The sequence below is a fragment of the Rhinoderma darwinii genome, chromosome 4 (genome assembly GCF_050947455.1).
Source record: "Rhinoderma darwinii isolate aRhiDar2 chromosome 4, aRhiDar2.hap1, whole genome shotgun sequence".
NCBI lineage: Eukaryota > Metazoa > Chordata > Amphibia > Anura > Rhinodermatidae > Rhinoderma > Rhinoderma darwinii.
Window position 1 is genome coordinate 344,337,217 of NC_134690.1, and position 17,918 is coordinate 344,355,134.

At 42.9% G+C, this 17,918-nt stretch overlaps 1 protein-coding gene across 4 annotated transcripts in view; it reads left to right on the forward strand.

The window, feature by feature from the left end:
- Positions 1 to 13: 13 nt before the first annotated feature.
- Positions 14 to 17,918, forward strand: part of BCL2L11 (BCL2 like 11) — a 42,129-nt gene continuing 24,224 nt past the window's right edge. Inside the window, exons 1-2 of one of the 4 annotated variants that reach the window (XM_075862894.1) lie at positions 14 to 137; positions 13,191 to 13,569. In XM_075862894.1, coding sequence (XP_075719009.1) covers positions 13,206 to 13,569 — 364 coding nt within the window. In that variant the 5' untranslated portion in view covers positions 14 to 137; positions 13,191 to 13,205. Of the gene's footprint in view, positions 138 to 9,072; positions 10,292 to 10,702; positions 11,185 to 13,190; positions 13,570 to 17,918 lie in introns of those variants that run through there. The other 3 variants (XM_075862893.1, XM_075862892.1, XM_075862895.1) reach the window with 3 other exon arrangements.

Genomic DNA, 17,918 nt, shown 5'->3' on the forward strand with positions numbered 1-17,918 from the left:
AGAAGAAGGTGTGCGCCGCCTCTGGAGGTTACAAGAGGTGCCCGGTGAGTGACGGCGCTGTTTAGAAGTAGTCTGGAGAGTGTGATGACAGGTTACTGCAGCATGGCGTGGACAGGGTTGGGAGATACAATGTGCAGGTAAGTGTCCCGTTCCTCATATCGGTGCTGCGGCTCATAACCAGTTTAATGCCGGTGTCTGGCCATCTGTTACCGGTGGCAGCATTGTCTTTTATATCACTCATCATCATCATTGCAGTGCTCAGGAGAAGAAGCGGGCAAGAGGTACCAACCACAGCCGTATAAATCCTGCGTCATAATAATGCCGTATGAGTTGTGTACATTGATGGTGTACTGTACTGATAGACGTAGCGCTGGATGTCTAGCACTGGTTTCCAGCCCCTCTGTGACAAGTGTCGGCTGACAGTTGGTTCTGATCAGTGAGGCGCAGAGCCCCGGGGAGGAGATGCAGGGGAGTCAGAGCCGTCACTCTGTGTGATCGCGTGTAGACGTGCGGCACCTCGCACACTGCTGCCACCCCATGTGCCCCCTGCACTGTCAAGCTCTTCTGCGGCCGCTTGTAAACAATCTTATTATTCGCACAGCGTTTCGTTTTCGTTTTTCTTTTGTAAACAAGTGAATTACATCAAACACTGCATACAAAGCATTTTAGTTTGCGGCGTTTTTTGTTTTTTTCCGAAACGCAGCATTCAAGCTATGGCATTTTTCTATTGACTTATCTATACTTCAAAAAACACCAGAAAGAAAAATGCATGATCAAAAAGTTTCAAATAAAAACTACAAACTGCTTGTGAAAAAAAAAAACACCTAAAAACCCCATGATGTTTATTTACAAACGTTTAAAAACCGCTGGAAAAAAATAGTGTGAAGGAGGCCTTACATTAGAATACACCTGTGTTAATTGCTTGCAGTGGTTTTTATAGGGACCGTTCAGTCACTCTAGATTTTGAGGCACTGAGGACAATTGTTTTTGTACTTTCTATGGTGTGACATTGATCTTTGTCTGTGTATGTGCTATATATATCTTCTATTAGTGCACACTACAGGATGCAACGCTCCCTGGACTGCTGTTACGTGGGTTACACACCGCTGGGTTTCGTGCCTTTGTATTAATGAGTGGAGTCCGGGCTGTGACTAACACCATTGCTCAATGTTGTACCTGTAGAAGGTCCGCTTCCTGCGACAGCGCAGCAGATTTCTATCTATACCAGAGTAACGTTTTATTGTATTCAGGATAATCTATCCAGCGTCTGTGTCTAATCTAACCACTTGTGGACTCTGCAGCGATGATCACACAGTGTAGCGGATTCATGAGGCTGTTGTCTTTTTAAGAACTCCTAAAATTCACTTTACATTGGAAAACAAGGCAGATGTTTCGTTTCTTGGACTGGTATTACAGGTTGATTTTTAGAACTTGCACAATAAAAACGCATTGTATGTATGATGGTTTAGTGAGGTTTACACGCAATGATTGTCCCATTAACTATGATCTTACGCATTGTTCGTAAATAAATCTATCATCGTGTAAAACAATGATGTTTGGATGGAATGATCGTCCCGTCTAACTAGTAACATTTTTAGTGTGTACAATCCATGTGATCCAATCACAGCGATAATTGCAGAGGCACATTCACACGCTATAGAATGCAATCAAAAATAGTCCAAGTATAAGGCCACCTCTTAAACTCCCGAAGCACTAGAACGGTCATGCCATAGTCCGTCAAGTGCAACTTGTGACACTGAGAGGTCAACTTAGTGCTTATTCAGACGAACGTATGAATAGTCCGTGGGACGGACATTTTTTTTTTAACGGCTGTCACGGCTACATGTATTTTTATGGGGCTTTTCACACGGCCGTTGTTTTAGCGGACGCTGTGAAGGGCGAGCGGAAAAAATAAGACGTCCTATTTTTGTCAGTTTTCACAGATCCCTCAAGAGACGCAAGTCTGAGGGATCCGTGAATACAGGTTCCGCATGGGTGCGAATCGGAGGTGAAAAAGTCTTTCACGGCCAATTTCGCACACGTTTGTCTGAATATAGGCTATCATTTGCATGTTGCTGATCAACTGCAACAACGGGTCAGATCTACTACGGTGCCTGGGTCTAGAAAGCGTCAGTCTTTGGCGCAATTTTAATGTTTGCAAAGTCGGCGTGGCTTAGCGAGAAAGGGGTGAGGCTTGAGATGTCAAATCAAAATTAGTACATGAAAGACAAGTGTCCAACAGGTCTTGCGAGAAGTGCCCAAGTCCTCATGCAGCTGGCACCACTGTGATGAATTTGGTGCATTTTGTGCCTGCCTGGTTTAAGTTTACGCTGTTTAACTATTAGACAGTATTTGTAAATGTGGACCATTGTTTTCCTCTAAGGCTGGGTTCACACGTTGCGTATTTGTTGCAGATTTGAGCCAAAGCCAGAAGTGGTTTCAAATGGAATTGCAAATATAAAGGAAGACCTTCTACTTCTCTTTCCCCCTGGATCCACTTCTGGGTTTGGCTCAAATCTGCAATACACAATGTGTGAATCAATTTCTGTGCAGAAAAGCCATCATCTCGTAGTTCACCGCGGACTATCTACGAATATTACGTTTTATTTTGTAGCCAAAAGACTGACTGAAACGGACATCAAAACTGATACCACCGATTCTATTTTGCATAACATTGTCTGCCAAGTCCTTCATTGTCTGGACAGGAAAACGCTTCAGGCGATTGTTTTTCTGTCCGGTGTTTAAACGTCATCCCTCCCATTATAACCTAGGGAACGGTGACAAACAAAGCAACTGAAACAAAATAATTACCATTGAAATCAATGGTAATTCTAACGGAACCGTTGCTTTCCGTTTAATCTTTCGATCCTCTCTTCCTTTGACGGAATAGAGGTAAACGTAGATTAATGGTAGTGTGAACTTAGCCTTAGGTGATCCTACTATTTTTTTAAATTATTACTATAGTTCAGCCTAATGTGGTTGCTTATATTAAGGTCCCCTTTACACTCTCTGGGGAGATTTACTAAGCTAAATATGCCTGAATTCTGTCAATTTGCACCAAAGAACTGCTGTACATGCCTTCCTCCTGATTTGTTTTAGGCCGCTTTCATTTGAATGTAAGGCTGGATTCACACGAGCATGTTCGGTCTGTAAAGGACGGAACGTATTTCGGCTGCAAGTCCAGTACCGAACTCAGTGCAGGGAGCCGGGCTCCTAGCATCATAGTTATGTACTATGTTAGGAGTCCCTGCCTCTCCGTGGAACTGCTGTCCCGTACTGAAAACATGATTACAGTACGGGACAGTTTTCCCGCAGCGAGGCAGGGACTCCTAGCATCATACATAACTATGTTAGGAGCCCGGCTCCCTGCAGTGTCTTCGGTCCGGGACTTGTGGCCAAAATACGTTCCGTCCTTTACAGACCGAACATGCTCGTGTGAATCCAGCATAACACAGATGCTTTTTTCCATCTACAGTGAAGGAAATAAGTATTTGATCCCTTGCTGATTTTGTAAGTTTGCCCACTGTCAAAGACATGAACAGTCTAGAATTTTTAGGCTAGGTTAATTTTACCAGTGAGAGATTATATTTAAAAAAAAACCTGAAAATCACATTGTCAAAATTATATATATTTATTTGCATTGTGCACAGAGAAATAAGTATTTGATCCCTTTGGCAAACAAGACTTAATACTTGGGGGCAAAACCCTTGTTGGCAAGCACAGCAGTCAGACGTTTTTTGTAGTTGATGATGAGGTTTGCACACATGTTAGATGGAATTTCGGCCCACTCCTCTTTGCAGATCATCTGTAAATCATTACGATTTCGAGGCTGTCGCTTGGCAACTCGGATCTTCAGCTCCCTCCATAAGTTTTCGATGGGATTAAGGTCTGGAGACTGGCTAGGCCACTCCATGACCTTAATGTGCTTCTTTTTGAGCCACTCCTTTGTTGCCTTGGCTGTATGTTTCGGGTCATTGTCGTGCTGGAAGACCCAGCCACGAGCCATTTTTAATGTCCTGGTGGAGGGAAGGAGGTTGTCACTCAGGATTTGACGGTACATGGCTCCATCCATTCTCCCATTTATGCGGTGAAGTAGTTCTGTGCCCTTAGCAGAGAAACACCCCCAAAACATAATGTTTCCACCTCCATGCTTGACAGTGGGGACGGTGTTCTTTGGGTCATAGGCAGCATTTCTCTTCCTCCAAACACGGCGAGTTGAGTTAATGCCAAAGAGTTCAATTTTAGTCTCATCTGACCACAGCACCTTCTCCCAATCACTCTCAGAATCATCCAGATGTTCATTTGCAAACTTCAGACGGGCCTGTACATGTGCCTTCTTGAGCAGGGGGACCTTGCGGGCACTGCAGGATTTTAATCCATTACGGCGTAATGTGTTACCAATGGTTTTCTTGGTGACTGTGGTCCCAGCTGCCTTGAGATCATTAACAAGTTCCCCCCGTGTAGTTTTCGGCTGAGCTCTCACCTTCCTCAGGATCAAGGATACCCCACGAGGTGAGATTTTGCATGGAGCCCCAGATCGATGTCGATTGACAGTCATTTTGTATGTCTTCCATTTTCTTACTATTGCACCAACAGTTGTCTCTCACTGGTAAAATTAACCTAGCCTAAAAATTCTAGACTGTTCATGTCTTTGACAGTGGGCAAACTTACAAAATCAGCAAGGGATCAAATACTTATTTCCTTCACTGTATATTACGAACACACCATTCAGACATCCTGCAGTTCATTAGAACCGGAGTTAGAGCACTATAGGCTTCTATGGTTCTTTAACTGAGGTTCTCCTAAACGGTGGGAGGTCTGGGTGTAGTGTCCCTAAGGCCCTGTTCACACAGTTTTTTGCAGGCAGAAAAATCTGCCTCGAAATCCCATCAGGATTTGGAACGCCGCGGGCAAAAAACGCTGCGAAAACCGCTTTCCCTGCCTCCCATTGATGTCAAAGGCGGAAATGCCTGAAGGGCAAAAAAAAAACAATTTCCGCCTCCCCTTGAAATCAAGATTTCTGCCATTTTTGGCGCGGTTTCCACGTAAAAAAGTGCCAAAAACCTGTGTGAACTAGGCCTAATTCACCTGCAAAAAGCACCTGTATTAGGGTATGTTCACACGCAGTGGTTTCAGACGTAATTCGGGCATTTTACGCCTCGAATTACGCCTGAAAAAACGCCCCTAATACGCCTACAAACATCTGCCCATTGCTTTCAATGGGAATTACGATGTTCTGTTCCCACAAGCCTTTATTTTACGAGTCGCTGTCAAAATACGGCGCATAAAATGACGGCTCGTCCATAGAAGTGCAGGACACTTCTTGGGATGTTTTTGGAGGCGTTTTTCATTGACTCCATTGAAAAACAGCTCCAAAAAGGCTGTAAAAACGCTGCGAGAAACACGAGTTGCTACAAAAACGTCTGAAAATCAGGAGCGGTTTTCGCCTGAAAACAGCTCCGTATTTTCAGACATTTTTGCTCAATACGTGTGAACATACCCTAACGCTCGTGTAAAAGCGGCCTTAAACACTTTTTGTGCCTCATTAGACCGTTTTTAAAAGTGTTTAGAAAAGAGGTGCGGCTTAAAATGCTCCAAAGCACGCCAACTTTTTGGTGTAGAATTAATGGCCTAAAGTAGGCCAGCCGAGAGGCAGCGTAAGGAAGAAAAAAAGTATCTAAGTGCCTGCCTGGTCTGTTTTGAAGCGGTCTTGGTTTAAGACCGTAATAAAAAAAAATTGACGCTGCTATTCTTTTAGCGTTTTTAAACCCTCGTAGAAAATGCCATGAATTAAGCTTGATTTTTCAGTAGCCCTTTAAATAACTATATAGAAAAACCATCACAAAAACGCCATACTTGGAGCTTAAAAATAAACGCTTTGTATGTAGTGTTTTTGACCAAAAAAAAAAAAAAAGCTGTGCAATTTCCAGTGAAAATGCCACATAAAAAGTAACAAATCTGTGTGCGAATCCAGCTTTATGGAGATTTCTTCAATATTATTCTCTAAACCACTAAATGTTAATTTCTGTATGGCACAGGGACTAGTAAAGCTTATTTGCATGTGTCCATTGTAGCAAACATTTTCTTTAAACACAACTTTAGGTATTACCAGTACTTAAAGGGAAGCGGTCACCAGCATTTCACCTATTAAACCAGCTGGTGGTTGTGGGTGAAAAATCATTTTTATGTAACCTATAATCAAGGTAAGTACCTTTATGGTATGTTCACACGCTGTGTTTTAAGTCGCATTTTGGGGCGTAAACGCCTGATAAAACGGTAGCTAAACGCCTACAAACATCTGCCCATTGAATTCAATGGGAAAAACTGTTTTGTTCAGACGGGGCGTGTAAAAAAAGCCCGTAAAAACTAGCATGTCACTTCTTGAGCTGTTTTTTTTATCGTGTCAATACAAAAAGGCTCCAAAAACTGCCTCAAAAAACACTCAGCTTCAAAAACAGCTGAAAATCAGATGTGTTTTTCTCTGGAAACAGCTCAGTAACATACCCTTAATATTCTGCTTTTTAGTTTCCAGCGCCGTATGCTAATGAGCATAGGAGTCATATCTTCAGGCCCGGATGAAGCAGGGAAGGGTATCGGACCATACATGACGGGCGCATACCGTCTATCTCCGATGAGATTTCGGAATTCAGGGAGGGACCGTTTTCGGCGGTGGACAGGCATAAGAGGAACGAACGAGACTGCCGGATTATTACCATAAAAGGCGCGAAAACTTGCAGACCGTTAGTTACAGTTATATGAGTTTGGTGAGGGGATAATGAACTTTTGACAGCAGCAGCCAGCAAGGGGTGAGTAGAGTTCATTAGGTGAAATGCTGGTGACCGGTTCCCTTTAAGGCTGGGATTCCATGGGGCGTTTTGATTGCGTTTTTAATGCAGTTTTGTAGCAATTTTCATGTAATTTTTAATTGCTGTAAAAAGACATGGTAAAAACCGCATGCATCTATCCACGAATCGCCACGGTTTGCAATACGATTTTCGGCTGTGCAGTTGTTACAGGATTTTTTTTTTACAGACTTTCGATAAGCGTTACCTGTCATAAGCATCTTTCACAGAAATTAAGAAGCACATGAAAATCGCTACTAAACTGCAGTAAAAGCGTCATCAAAACCCCCTGTGGAATCTCCGCCTTCAAGGGGTTAACCGGAGACCTACAATTATTTACCATTTGTATGTTTTTAAGAAATCCAGTCACTCACCAAAATACTTTTGATTTTTAAATGTCCCGAATCGCCCAGACAGAACCCGGCACGTGGTGCCGGAAATACTGCTATTTGATGACACGCCAACACAGCACCACGTGACTGAACTGCCTTCCACTGCTGTTCGGCAAAGGGGCTGCCACTTTGCTTCTCTCGTTAGTCACCCCCATTACTCTTTTGGCAAGAGCTTCATAGCGCATGCGACAGTGGGGACTAAATTGTTACAAAGGAGAGTGGTGGGCGGGGACTTGTGCATAAAGGAGAGAAGTGTATCATGGGACTTGTAGTTTAACCCCTTTCCGCCACAGCCCTTTTGCAGATTTAAATTTCCTCCTCTTTTTTTTTTTTTTTTCCCCCATCAATAGGGTTGTGAGGGGACTTGTTTTTTTGTGGGAGGAGTTGTAGTTTCTATTGGTACCGTATAATGTACTGGGAAACTGAAAAAAAATTCTTCGCAGACTGTAATTGGAAAAAAACTGAGATTCCTCAATTGTTTTTTGTTTCGTTTTTACGAACAACTTAACTTTATTCTGTTGCTCAATATGATTGCGGTGATACCAAATTTATATAGTTTTTTTTTATATTTTACTACTTTTTGTTAAAAAAAAATTGATACGTCCCCATAACTTTTTTTTTTTTTTAATTTTTTCATCGATTGAGCGATGTGATGGCTTATTTTTTTATGTTCAGAGTTTGCAGTGTGAACATAGTGTGATCGCTGTGCCCATTCAGCTTTTTGTCTCTCCTGGGAAAGGTGCGGTTAGCGACGTACGTGTCATATACTTTTTGGCTATGTTCACACAGGCCGGACATGCTGCGTAAAGGTACACAGCAAATCCGCCCTGAGGGCCGCAAATTGTGGTGCAGTTTTTCGGCTGGAATGTCCGCTGCGGAAAACCTGCACGTAAAAGAAAAAAAACTGATGACTTTTTATTCCATGTGACCACAGCAAAAGCTCAGCTGTGCAGTCCTGCCCTTTTTGTTCTAGCGATCGGTGGGTTTCTCACCACCTGGACCCCCACCGATAAACTTCTAACACGTCAATAGACCTGTCTGAAATGTTTGAAACGGCAGGTACCTCTTTAAGACATTATTCGGTCTTCAGACAATAAAAAGTTGCAAGACTTAAATTGCAAAAACAATTCTATGTACTGGAGTCCTGTAAAAAATAAATAAAAAGTTGTCTCGCTCGTCCAACTCTACGGAGCACAGTGTGTGTGTGTGTGCGCGTGCGTGTGCTCGTTCGGATCGAGTAATTTTTTTGCGGGACTTTTCCAATCGGCATATGGTGAATGCAAGCATGTGTGTAGTGGCTGATCTAGCCACTAGAGGCGCTCTTTTACCAAGAGTATTACACCTGCGTTGATATAATATAATATATAGTATATCACTGATATAACCAGGTACTCTACTGACTTGTATGGTGTATACAGCTCCGTATATCGCCGTGTAGATGAAATGAGGACGTTCATGTGCTATGTAAACTAGAGAGCTCTGTTCTGGTAAAATCTCTTCCCTCGTACTTGGGGTTATTCGGGGTGAAGTTGTGTTTTGTGTTTATTAAACGCGTCACGCCACTGCTGCTCTTTTTGAGTGTAGGATAACTGTTACCAATGATTCGTCATGAGGAGGGAGGTTACGCCGGTCACCGCGGCGCAGAGAGATCCGGCAAGGAAGGGGTGTAGGGAGGAAATTTGTCGCCCTGGGCCACGTGACCCGCCCGCACGAGTGCTGGCGTGAGCCTCGACCTGCCGAGAGGACAGTCAAGGGGGGGCATGTAAACAGTTCTGCGTCGTGGTAGGGCGGGGCTTCAACTCGGGCCAGCGGTATAAGTGAAGGAGGTATTTCCCATAGCCATTGGCTGGTAAAGTATCAATCACAGAGTTTATCCAATTGAGGTGGAGAAGGCCGGATCTAAGTGACGTCACAATGGTTAGCGAGAACGGAGTTCTGTACAGAAGCACTATTACCCTGACAGAGGAGCTCGGAGAGGGTCGTGTTATTGGATGCTCCGCGCTGACTATTGTATACAACTAGTCCGACTCCTGCCGCTGTTACCTGCCGCTCACATTGTTCGCTGGGATCCTTATCCTGTCAGTGCGGTGTTAACCGTCCCTGTGGGGAGGGCGGCCATGACTCCCGGGCTGTAATGTAAGTGGAGCCGGTGTTGTGTGTTGTCAGGCACTGTCTAGCGGCCGTCACACCAGTTCTCCATGACCAAGCTTCAATGACTACAGCTTGCATCTAACCAGCTGCGCCGTGTCCTCGGATATCACTATGACCCCCGCGTCAGGACACCGTGCAGCCAGCCTCCCTGGCGGGGTACTCAGGAATATTACCGGTGCCGGGACTTGGTGTCCGGTGGATCGTGTATACGAATACCGCAGCGTCGTGATGGGTGACATCGCTGTAGTCTCCTCCGGGAAACGTATTTGTAGGAATCTGAGGTTGACACCGCGGCTCAGCTATAGTATAAATCACCCCGATGTGACAGCAGAGGGAACCGTCCTCCCGTGCACTGGAGCCGAGCCAGCGCGGGCGAGCTCATTGTCTCCTATGTGCTGACGGTGACGGATCCACAGAGGACATGACCAGTTCTCCGATCTCTTCTCATCTTATTACAGGCTTGACGAGTGATCTATATTGTACCCAGTCGTGGTTGTGTGTTTTTATGCTGTGTGGATTGCTAGCTCTGCTGATCACGATGTGCTTGTAGTAGTAGCCGATCTATAAAGATCAGCAGGAGGTATTTACGATGTACACATCCATTTATGAGACTTGTAGCATTGCATTTCTGGAGATGTTGATACAAGTTACTCATTCTTGGAGCTTTGTCAGTAGAAAGGTGAAAATCTCTCCCCCTCCTCCTCCTCCAAGGAAATGAGAAGTGAGCTCCTCCACCATAATACAAGCCTATTGTGACGCACTTACTACAACTCTCCTCTCTGGCAGACCTCTCCCAGACTTGCTGCGATCAGCACTTTACACAGGGAGAACAATAGAGATGATCGGGAGGCCTGCCAGCCGGAGAATCACTGCAGTCACTGGGCACATTTCAGCACCCCCTCTCCTGTAATGACCTGGAAAATCGGCCTATTAATAATACATGACTGCTGATGCAATCCTTAAAGACACAGGCACGCATTAGTCCGGCTTTTATTCCAGGCTCGTATGGGAGACCGGCTACGTTCACTTCCCCTGCTCTCATCTGGTTGTGTGAAGGGCACTAAACTATTCTGTAGCCTGCGTTTTGTTTAGTTCTGATAGGCATTGGGTTGGCATGTGATTCTGCCACCCTACTGGATGTGAAGTGTCTAGATCGTCTTGTCACACTGCGTCTGCGGACATGACTTGACATGTTGATCTGGGGACATCTAGCCTTGGCATAGGAAGGGGGTTTCCTGAGCTATATGGGGTTGATTTTGTCATGATAGAATCCATGTTTGGATGTCTTTTTTACTGGTCTTCGTTGACGGTAAACGCTGTCATTGTCCTCGTACATGATGAGCTCTACAGTTAGTCTTAGACTGAGGACAAGCATGACGTTTATCCATGGACCATAATGGAAATGTATTTAAGAGCTTAAAATCCCCTCCAATAGTCTTGTAAATAGTTTGGGATTGTTGTTGGCCTTTGTCTAGTTTGGGAAACAGTCAATATCGCGCTATCTTTTGATTTAATGTTTGGGAAGTGTCCAGTAAAGTAGTTTTGTATTGGACGGGAGTCTCGGTTTCGTGCCCCGTGCGATAGTCATGCGAGGACTCTCACTTGTGGCAGATTTGTGTTAATACTGCTCTTTCAGTGGCTTTCCGATGACTAAAAATGGGTTTAGAAAAGTGCAGTTTCAGGTTTGTCATTCTGTCCATCGCTAACCTGAAGGTGAAATCCCCGACTGCTGAGAGCTGCGCAATTTGCAAATCCTCTTAACAATCCTTTCCAGGTCACAAATCTAGGGAATCAGATAGGTGAGTTTTTTTTTTTTGTTTTTTTTTTGTGGAAGGCACCAGAAAACTGGGAAACGTTTTATATTGTACACGTGAGATGTTCGATGCGAGAACTGGTGTAAGACGAGTGTGATGTGCGCCACTGAACTCTGGAAAGTCTAAAATAGGAAGATATCTTTTAGAGGAGCGTTCAGGATGGTCTCTGTGCTGCGTATGTTTAACCCCTTAATGACCAGGCCATTTTTTATGTTTTTCAATCGTCGCATTCAAGAGCTATAACCTTCTTATTTTCGACATAGCTGTGTAAGGTCTTGTTTTTTGCGGGACAAGTTGTATTTTTTAATAGCACCATTTTTAGGTACATATTATTTATTGATTAACTTTTCTTAACTTTTTTTGGGGGGGGGGGGGAATAGAAAAAAATCTGAAATTTCGCCACTCTTTTTTGCGTCCTAAATCTACGCCGTTTACCGTGTGGTATAAATAACACTAACTTTATTCAGCGGGTTGTTACGATTGCAACGATACCAAATTTGTATAGTTTTTGTATGTTTTACTACTTTTACACAGTAAAAACGCTTTTTTTTACTAAATTATTTGTTTTTGTCTCCATATTTGAAGAGCCGTAACGTTTTTATTTTTCGCCGATGCGGTTGTATGAGGGCTTTTTTTTTTGCGGGACGACTTGTAGTTTTTATTGGTACCAGTTTGGAGTAGATGCGACTTTTTGATCACTTTTTTTTATTACATTTTTTTAAAGTCAGTATTCACAGAAAACAGCAATTTTTCCATAGTTTTTTATTTTTTTTACGGCGTTCACCGTGCGGGTTAAATAATGTAACAGATTTATAGTCGGGGTCGTTACGGATGCGGCGATACCAAATATGTGTCACTTTTTAACTTTATTTAGTTTTTTTAATAGTAAAGCATTTTGTAAGGGGAAAAGCTGGGTTTTTCATTTTTTTTTTCAATTTTTTTTTTTAATTAACTTTATTAAACTTTTTTTTCACTTTTTTACTAGTCCCACTAGGGGACTATAATATGCGATTCTGCGATCGCATTTATAATACACTGCAATACTTTTGTATTGCAGTGTATTACTGCCTGTCCGTTTAACACGGACAGGCATCTGCTAGGTCATGCCTGCGGCATGATCTAGCAGGCATTCACTCCAGGCAGCCTGGGGGCCTTTATTAGACCCCCGGCTGCCATTAGAGACACAGACACTCGGCGATCGTATCGCCGGGTGTCGGTGGGAGAGAGTGAGCTCCCTCTCTCCAAAACCTCTCAGATGCGGTGCTCGCTATTGAGCACCGCATCTGAGGGTTTAAACGTGTGAGATCGATACTAATATCGATCTCACACGGCAGAGCAGCGACGCTCCCAGCCCTCAGCTGCCTCTAGCAGCTGAGAGCAGGGAGATCTGACAGCTCCCTGCTCTGTAAACTTATTCCGATGCCGCAACGTAAAAAGTCTGGCATCAGAATAAGGCCCGTTAGTGACCGACGTAGAAACACGATGGGCCGGTCACTAACGGGTTAATGCTCTATTGCAGAGAACAACCCCCCACTACTGTGTTCACAATTTTGAGGGCACAATGGGGCATTGGTGGTCTATAGCAGACATCGTCCAATGGCAGTGCTTGTGATTGTAGTCTTAGAACGCACTTTGTGGGTTTAGTAAGGACATTTCTGTATGAACCCTAAGTAAGCGTGAGTAATTGTGCGGGGGAGACCTATTACTATAGATGAGTGATATTTAACCCTGAATGTTTTTAGGATTGTTAAAATAACCTGTTTGACTATTGCCTCTACCATGTATTAATAACTGCACAAAGTTCTCTCGATACTGATTTGCATCTTTGAGCTCCAACACTAAATCTAGATGTAACATGGGCAGCAAAGGCTCTTGTGCTTTCTGTGTAGCAGATTTAGCAGTTTGATCATTGTTTGCGTTGGATTTGCTCTAGTAATGCCCATCCACGGAATATCATGTATCTGACTTTTCTTCCATTTAAATTTTTACAGAAATAAGAAGACCAAATGGCCAAACAACCACCATTAAACTCTGGGTGCAGTGGAGGAGACCAGATACAGCCAGCACACAGACCCCTCAGAACAGGGGCTCCTACATCCCTTGCCAGCCCTTTTCAAGGCCCCCATTCTGATGAGGGAGGGAGCTGCTCAGCCAGTACTCCTTGGGGTCCCAGTTTATCACCGTATAGCCCCGGTACCTTTGCCAACCGATCCCCACATTGTATGTTAGTAAGAGGGTCCTCACTTGTCTCCAAAACTTCAAGTGGATATTTTTCATTTGAAGTGAGTCCTGCTCCTGTGTATTGCGATAAAGCCACTCAAACACCAAGCCTTCCGTGTCAAGCATTTAACCACTATCTCTCTGTCATGGGTAAGTAAGATGTGATTACAGACATGTACTTCATTATTCAAATTATTGGGCATGAAAATATAGAAGTTCTTTTTGGTCATTAAGATAAGGGACTGATCTATACAGAGAAATGACACGCCTGTGCATCTGACTCATCAGTGAAATACATTTTAAAGAAGCGATAGTCGGATGTTCGGACGTGGTCCATTTTCCTCTACTTGTGGTGTGATGACTATCTGCATTTTACAGTTTTGACTGGTGTGGACCGGGTTTAAAACCTCATCAAACATCTCTACAGTTGTAGACTGCTGACCATCTCCAGGCTCTACACAGGGCATATCTTGGCTGGGGCTGTTTATTTTGGATGGTGGGAGGGGTCCAGGTGTTCCAAACCGATGCTCGTGCACTCTTTGATGGTTTGAGCTTGATGGGTAAGATTTATTAACGTGTTTACACCAGTTTCCTGGCATAAATTGAAAAATATGGCATTCAGACTGAATGTCCTATCTATGAAGCCCCCTGTGCCACTTTTTACTTATTTTTTTAACACGTGAAAGTGGCCTGGGCTTCAGAGGTTTGCAGAGCGCTACTAGTTTATCCGTCGTTGTACACTTTTCTACTTAGAAAAGTGTTAGAAAAGAAAGTCAAGCCTATAACCTGCTGTTTTTCCACAGATTGGAAAAATTGCACATGTGTATGGTGTTCTGGTTTTGGTAAATGTCTCCCATTGTTCTCGATCGGACAGAGTTTAAAGAGGCTCTGTCACCAGATTTTGCAGCCCCTATCTGCTATTGCAGCAGATAGGCGCTGCAATGTAGATTACAGTAACGTTTTTATTTAAAAAAGAGTATTTTTGGCCAAGTTATGACCATTTTCGTATTTATGCAAATGAGGCTTGCAAAAGTACAACTGGGCGTGTTGAAAAGTAAAAGTACAACTGGGCGTGTATTATGTGCGTACATCGGGGTGTGTTTACTACTTTTACTAGCTGGGGGTTCTGATGAGAAGTATCATCCACTTCTCTTCAGAACGCCCAGCTTCTGGCAGTGCAGATCTGTGACGTCACTCACAGGTCCTGCATCGTGTTGGCACCAGAGGCTACAGTTGATTCTGCAGCAGCATCAGCGTTTGCAGGTAAGTAGCTACATGGACTTACCTGCAAACGCCGATGCTGCTGCAGAATCATCTGTAGCCTCTGGTGCCGATGTGGCCTCGCTCGTCTGACACGATGCAGGACCTGTGAGTGACGACACAGCGTGATCTCTCGAGAACACGGCTGTGTCTGCACTGCCAGAAGCTGGGCGTTCTGAAGAGAAGTGGATGATACTTCTATACACAACGCCCAGCTAGTAAAAGTAGTAAAAACGCCCCGATGTACGCACATAATACACGCCCAGTTGTACTTTTACTTTTCAAAACGCCCAGTTGTACTTTTGCAAGCCTCATTTGCATAACTACAAAAATGGTCATAACTTGGCCAAAAATGCTCGTTTTTTAAAAAGAAAAACGTTACTCTTATCTACATTGCAGCGCCGATCTGCTGCAATAGCAGATAGGGGTTGCAAAATCTGGTGACAGAGCCTCTTTAAGACCCACTAATGCCCTCATTTGTATTTGTCGGTGTCATGTCTATCCAGAAAATGCATGAAGATGGACCATTCTTGAATTTGGGATATTAGTTGCCGAACAATGTATGATTTATGGATTTGTCAATGGTGGTTTCAGAGATCTGTTAACCCCTTTAGGACGTAGCCTGTTTTGGCCTTGTGGCACAGCCGATTTTTTTCAAATCTGACGTGTCACTTTATGTGGTAATAACTCTGGAATGCTTTTACCTATCCAAGCGATTCAGAGATTGTTTTCTCGTGACATATTGTACTTTATGATGATGGAAAAATTTGGTCGATAAATTTAATTTTTATTAGTGAAAAACACCAAAATTTAGAGAGAATTTGCAAAAATTAGCATTTTTCTAAATTTAAATGTATCTGCTTGTAAAACCGATGGTAATACCACACAAAATAGTCACTAGTTACCATTTCCCATATGTCTACTTTGTTTGCATCATTTTTTGAACGTCTTTTTATTTTTCTAGGACGTTACAAGGCTTAGAACTTCAGCAGCAATTTCTCACATTTTTAAGAAAATTTCAAAAGGCCATTTTTACAGGGACCAGTTCAGTTGTGAAGTGGTTTTGAGTGCCTTATATATTAGAATCTCCCAATGAATCACCCCATTTTAAAAACTGCACCCCTCAAAGTATTAAAATCAGCATTCAGAAAGTTTCTTAATCCTTTCCTTTAGGAGTTTCACAGGAAAAAGATTCTGTAACAGAAGGTTTTACCAGAGAAATGCAACTCAATATTTATTGCCCAGATTCTGCTGTTTTTAGGAATATCCCACATGTGGCCCTAGTGTGCTAATGGTCTTGAAACAGTCCTCAGAAGCAAAGGAGCACCTAGTGGATTTTGGGGGTCTGCTTTTTTTTTTAGATTATATTTTAGGCACCATGTCAGGTTTGAAGAGGTATTGTGGTACCTAAACAGTGGAAACTCCCCAAAAGTGACCCCATTTTGGAAACCACCCCTCAAGGAATTTATCTAGGGGTATAGATAGCATTTTGACCCCACAGGTATTTTGCTATATTTATTGGAGTTAGTCTGTGAAAATGAAAATATACTTTTTTTTTTTTCTGAAAAAACATAGAAATTTGTAATATTTACAAGGAATTAACAAGAAAATGCACCCCAACATTTGTAGAGCATCTTCTCCCAATTACGGAAATAGCCCATATGTGGTCATAAACTGCTGTTTGGACCCACAGCAGGACTCCGAAGGGAAGGAGCGCCATTTGAATTTTGGAGAGCAGATTTTGCTGGATTGGTTTTCAGTGCCATGTCGTGTTTGCAACACCCTGGAGGGACCAAAACAGTGGAAACCTCCCAAAAGTGACCCCATTTGGGAAACTACACCCCTCAAGGAATTTTTCTAGGGATATAGTGAGCATTTATACCACAGAGGTTGAAGTTTTTTCATTTTCACAAGGGATAAAGGAGAAAGTCGCCCTAAAACTGTAACGCAATCTCTCCCGAGTATGACAATACCCCACATGTGGTTGTAATTTATTTTTTTAATAGAAATTAATTAACCTTTGCAGGACTGATCCTTTTTTTGCTTTTCCATTTTAGTTTTTCACTCCCTGCCTTCCAAACGCAATAACTTTTTTATTTTTCCATCAATAGAGCGGTGTGAGGGCTTATTTTTTTTTGCGGGAAGGGTTGTAGTTTCTATTGACACCATTTAACGTACCATAAAATGTACTGGGAAACTGAAAATAAAATTCTTGTGGGGTGAAATTGGAAAAAACTGATTCCTCCATTACTTTTTGGGTTTCGTTTTTACCGCTTTCACCGTGCGGTAAAAGCGACAATTTAACTTTATTCTGCAGATCAATAAGATTCTGGTGATGCCAAATGTACTGTATTTTTCGGACTAGAAGACGCACCTGACCATAAGACGCACCCAGGTTTTAGACAGAGTATAGGAATAAATGATTTGTTAAAAAATAATTGATTCTGTTTCACCACATTCTGAGCGCCAAATTTTTTTAATATTTTTTTTCATCGATTTCAGTGGTCAGGGCTTACTTTTTACGGGACGAGCTGTAGTTTTATTGGTACCATTTTTTGGTACATACAATTTTTTTTATTTTTCATATTTTAAGCACTAAGGGTGACAAAATCTATTTTGATGTTTTACATATTTAAACACACCGTACAAGTTAAATAATAATATATTGTAATCAGACAGGTTTTTTTTTTGTTTTTTTTTAAACTTTTAATTTTATTTTTTTTACATGCCTGAAAACGTATCTTACTTTTTTTTTTTTTTACACATTTTATTAGTTCCCCTAGGGGACTTGAACCAGCGGCCACTTGGTTACATGTGGAGTTACTGAAACAGCATAACCACGCTGTTTCCCTAACTCCCATAGTAGTGAATGACCGTTACGGAAGCAGCGTAGCATGCGAGCTACGTGGTTTCTGTAACTCCACATGTAATCGAGAGAGCATAGAAAGGTAGAATGGGGTTTAGGGGGCCTCGTTCTAGAGATAGGTGTGGGTCCCAGAGGTGGGACCTGCATCTATCTGACATTTGACATATCCTGCGGATATGTCATAAATGTCCTTCATAGAAAAACCCCTATAAATGCCGCGGTCTCTAGGGGCTACATGTGAGATTGCTGGGGGTCCCACTGCTGCGACCCCCAGCGATAAGGAGAACAGGGGACCGAAAGTCTCCCAAAGCGCTTCATTAGATGCCTGGACTTCTGGGTTCTGTGTCCGGTTTATCTGTTCCGCAGTTCCATA